The sequence below is a fragment of the Penaeus chinensis genome, chromosome 33 (assembly GCF_019202785.1).
Source record: "Penaeus chinensis breed Huanghai No. 1 chromosome 33, ASM1920278v2, whole genome shotgun sequence".
NCBI lineage: Eukaryota > Metazoa > Arthropoda > Malacostraca > Decapoda > Penaeidae > Penaeus > Penaeus chinensis.
This window is the reverse complement of record NC_061851.1, coordinates 13,495,852-13,500,851: the sequence shown is the minus strand read 5'-3', so window position 1 is coordinate 13,500,851 and position 5,000 is coordinate 13,495,852. Positions and strand designations below refer to the sequence as shown.

General features: G+C 36.7%; 1 protein-coding gene across 21 annotated transcripts in view; it reads right to left on the bottom strand.

Moving 5' to 3' along the window:
- LOC125042934 (voltage-dependent L-type calcium channel subunit beta-1-like) overlaps positions 1-5,000 on the bottom strand; it is a 151,424-nt gene that overhangs the window by 12,101 nt on the left and 134,323 nt on the right. For all 21 annotated transcript variants that reach the window (XR_007116387.1, XR_007116389.1, XR_007116388.1 and 18 more), the window contains 4 exons: positions 4,766-5,000; positions 4,104-4,368; positions 3,563-3,691; positions 2,122-2,290 (listed from right to left, as the gene is read on the bottom strand). The exon at positions 4,766-5,000 is cut by the window's right edge and continues 33 nt beyond it. Coding sequence is in view for 17 of the 21 variants with exons in the window: in XM_047638734.1 (XP_047494690.1) it covers positions 2,122-2,290; positions 3,563-3,691; positions 4,104-4,368; positions 4,766-5,000 (798 nt within the window). In the remaining 4 variants the exon portion in view is untranslated. The remainder of the gene's footprint in view (positions 1-2,121; positions 2,291-3,562; positions 3,692-4,103; positions 4,369-4,765) is intronic.

Sequence of the window (5,000 nt, the reverse complement as noted above, 5' to 3'; positions counted from 1 at the left end):
GAACAAACTACATTTATAAAACACATCATTTGTTCCCTACTAGGCACAGATATGGAGAGTTGGTACTAATCTAAAAGGTGTTTATGATGTAAATCACTGGTAATGCCATTCTTCTTTGATTGAGATAACTTAGGCCATGTATTATATATAGATATAAATGTATATACACCCTACAGCTGATTATTCTGCTAAAAGCACCTTTAGGATTAATAACGGTCAGAGCTCTTATAACGCAGGACCTGTACATCTTGCCACAACATGGAATACATAAGCTTTTTTACATGTTACTATTACATAAGCACCTGAATACATGTTACTCCAGATCAACACCTAAATACAGCTCCTCACCTATTTCCCATTTTTCTTCCCTTTAATATCTGTAAATAAAGCAAGTTTTTGAATCCGTTTTATAAATTTTGGGTTCTTTGTGTATGAAGATATTGAGTTAGTAATTTTGCATCAAAAATGTCATATATTCTTCAGCTGTTATTTATGTTCACAGTGTTAAAAAAAAAAAACTAGTCAAAATGATCTCATTTTAGATCTTAAAACTACAAAAAGTCTACCTGTCTACAGAAAATCTAATTGAATTAAATTATTAACTCCTAGGGCTTTAATTTGGTCAATAGATGATTGTCTCTCGTTTCAATTTTTTTTTTGAAAATATTCATGAATCTGAGGTCAATGTCCTTGTTCATTAATAGGACATTGATAAGATAAAGAAGATAAAAGGGTTTGAATGTGCAAACATATTCAAAATTAAATGTTTATAGTGCTTCTCTGATCCAAAATTGAAAGTATTAAAAAAATGAAACATTTTGTCATGTTGTGAACAAACTACACACATCTGATCAGAGTCACTTCAGCTAGGCTAATATCCATTGCTTGCCAAGGGAAATACATCCAAATTACTGCATTTGAATTAAAACACAGTTTCTCAACACCATGGTATTCAATCATGTGACATGCTCACTTCTACTACGTAATCACTCAATGATCATCATAAGCACATAGTGTCCTTCCTTGTTTTTCTTTTCCTATAGTTTCCTGAAAACATTGTTCAATTTCAACAGACTTTAGTCCCTTTAAACTGCTGTGAGTGCTTAGCACCCCAACTATTCCTTAGCAGATAGGGGGAGATGGTGAGCTGTAGAACTATAGGTCGAGGCTATGCATCATTAACGTGGACTCACTTTATTATCAACACTATCAACTGATTTTTAAAAGTATCTCACACCAAATGGATTTTGTAATACTAAATGAAATATTCATGAAGATGGGTTGGACTTTATTTCCCAGGTTGTATAGTCTAGGTTTTTAAGTGTACAATGGCTTCCAAGTTCCTACCAAGTTCTCACTACCTTCTTTCTTGTCTAATATAGGAGACAACTCTAAGGAATACCCATGAAAATTAATCTTCTCAATGATAAACTCAGTTCAAAAAAAATTATGACAATGCATTTTTCCTTAAGTCCATTAGATCTGTCCAGTATGTATATATAACTGTATTTTAATAATATAATTTAATGGGAAACATAGTTACTTTCCTTGTCACTTAAAGAGATAAAGCAAGTGCAATGGTGTTCAAACTTCACCATCAAAAGCTAACTCTAAAGCAATACAAAAGCTATCAAAAAAAAAAAAAAAAAAAAAAACCTATGAAAAAAATATATTTTTCTCTTTGAAGGATGATCATCATGTTGTAAAGAGTAGAAGTGAGTAAGGTGACAATGAGGACATCTTAAAAAAATACACCTTTTCATTGTCCAAAAATTCTTCTAGTATAGAAATCTGGGTAACATAATAGAAAATTAGCAATAACAATAACAGAAATAATAACATGGAATAACAGTAACTTTCCTCTTCTAAGTTTCTACAAAATACCAAATAACATAAAAACAATCATCACAAAATAATAAACCTTCCCAAACTCAGGATATAATTTAGTCCCTAACTCAGACTCCTGTTTTATAACACAGACCAAAACCACATGTAATATTTAAACAAGTATCAATGTACTCTCTGACTTCTTTTAGAAAACATTATCAAACCCAGAAGACCACAGGACCACAAAACCTCATGACTTGCTCCCCCACCAGCAAAGGTATAATTCACACTAACCTGGAGGCGTAGAATTAGTCCGCATGAGACTTCCTTGCGCATGGTTAGACCGCGGACTTGTATGTGGTGATGGAATTGGTCTCTGAATCTGGGGTGGAGGTAACGGAGGGTGCGTTGCTTGCCAGTAGGCATCGAGATACTCTGCTATGTGTTCACATGCGTCCTCAAGCTGCAAAATTATGATGAATGACAGAAGTATGCAATTATTATTTTGTTTCTTAGGACTGAATTATGCAAGATTGGCGATTTAAACCAGATGACTTAAACAAAATGATTTAAACCAAATGATTTATTTATATACTTTTCTAACAACTTTATCTCCTTTGGATTATATAGATCTCCCTTCCTCTCTCTCTCTCTCTCTCTCTCTCTCTCTCTCTCTCTCTCTCTCTCTCTCTCTCTCTCTCTCTCTCTCTCTCTCTCTCTCTCTCTCTCTCTCTCACTCTCTCTCACTCACTCTCTCTCTCTCTCTCTCTCTCTCTCTCTCTCTCTCTCTCTCTCTCTCTCTCTCTCTCTCTCTCTCTCACTCACACTCACACTCACTCTCACTCTCACTCTCATTCTCACTCACACACTCACACACTCACACACTCACACTCACACTCTCACACTCACACTCACACTCTCACACTCACACTCTCACACTCACACTCTCACACTCACACTCTCACACTCACACTCTCACTCTTACACACTCTCACTCTCACACACTCTCACTCTTACACACTCTCACTCTCACTCACTCTCACTGTCACACACTCTCACTCTCACTTTCACACACTCTCACTCTCACACTCACACACTCTCACTCTCACTCTCACACTCTCACTCTCACTCTCACACACTCTCACTCTCACACTCAAACTCACACTCTCACACTCAAACTCACACTCAAACTCACTCTCACTCTCACTCTCATTCTCACACTCTCACTTTCTTTCTCTCTCTCTCACTCTCACTCTCAATTTCACTCTCTCACTCTCACTCTCACTCTTTCACACTCACTCCCTATCGCTCTTTCGCACGCATGCGCACGCACACACACGTCCGTACACACATGTGCACGCACGCGCACACACACACACACACACACACACACACACACACACACACACACACACACACACACACACACACACACACACACATTTTATGTATGTGCACACATGCATACACACACACACACGCATTTGTGTATGTGCGTGCATGAATACACACAAACTCACTCAGTCACACACAGACACACATACGCACACACATGTGCATGCACCCACACACACACACACATATGAAGACACCTACACATACCTACCCACTCATACACACCCACACCCACACACATACATGCATACAAAGACTGACACACAAAACAAATAAATAAATAAATAAATAAATAAATAATAATAATAAAAATCAAAGTAACAATAAAAAATCTCCTTACCTGATTTTCATCAAGAATCACATCAAACATCTCTGGTGGACACTGGGCTAATTTTTCTGCTGCAACCATCTGAACACTCAAGTTGCGACTCTGAGATTTTCCCCGTGACTTTATTAAACGCTGCAGTACCTGAAGTATACATTGATCATTTAACATGACTGAAGATTACAAGGCATATATAAAAAAATAAAAAAAAACTTGCTTGCTCAAGAGCAGGTTTCTAATCTGTATCCATTCCAAGTAAGAGCTTTAAATGAACAATATAATAACACATGTTAAGTATACAAATTAAATCCTGACTTGAAGATTTGCAATAACACTAATGCAAGGTATGAGGAGATAAGTACACCTTCCCAGCAATAACACTAATGCAAGGTATGAGGAGATAAGTACACCTTCCCAGCAATAACAATGTGAATCAATGAGTAGAAATCCTTTTAATACTAACATATATTTCTTTTGAAAATAAAGATTAAATATGTAACTACCAAGGATTTATATCAACCAAGGAGTACTATAGTCAAGATTAAGGAATCCTTACCTTAGGAGACGAGATCTTGAGGTATACAAGAATAGGTGCAAGAGATGTCTTAGCAAGTTGAGAGGGGTGGTTAATAGTGTCACAATCGAGCACCACTAACTGTAGAGTTCTTGCTAGTTCAAATATTCGTTCTATTTCAGCCTGAACTTCTGCTATACAAGAAGATCTGGAGTTGGATCGTTCCATAAGAGCACGTTTGTTTGGGTTGTTTAGGAGACTCCGTTTTGCAAGAGAGATATCAGCACTCACCCGTGTAATGATTACCCTGAAAGACAGATTATGGTGAATTGTCAACTAAACAGTATAAATACATTAGAACATTAAAATACAGTAACTTTTCAAGTAGAGTGGAGTGGAGTAGACATCATGAGAAAATTAAGAATTTTTTTTTTTTTTTTTTATCTAAAAGCCTTTGTAATAGTAGGCTGACTATCAAATAAATTGAAAATAACAAAAAGAGAGCATTATACATTTACAATCTTTAAAAATGATAATGTGGAAAAATATATATAGATCTTCACACAATGCAACATCTTATAATTTGTAAACAAAATAAACACAAATTCCTGATGTACTACCACTTGAGGAAAAAAGAAAAATCTTGAAAAGATTGAACTGTTATAGGAAAAAATTATATCCACTCCAAAACACAGTTTACTTACTTCCCCTCAAATCTGTGCTTAATGTAATCAAACAGCGCCTTCTGCATCATGTCTGTGACCTCATACCCTTTGAGGGATGGGCCAACAAGCACTAGCGGGCGCATGGAAGGCACGACATCGTACGGAGGAATGTTCTCCTGTTTCTTAAAGAAGGGCTTCCGCTTCTCCTTGGCTGGTGGGGTTGTGATGGAACTCTTCCCCTTGGCGTTGCCCAGGGAATCGGAGTCGTCACCCA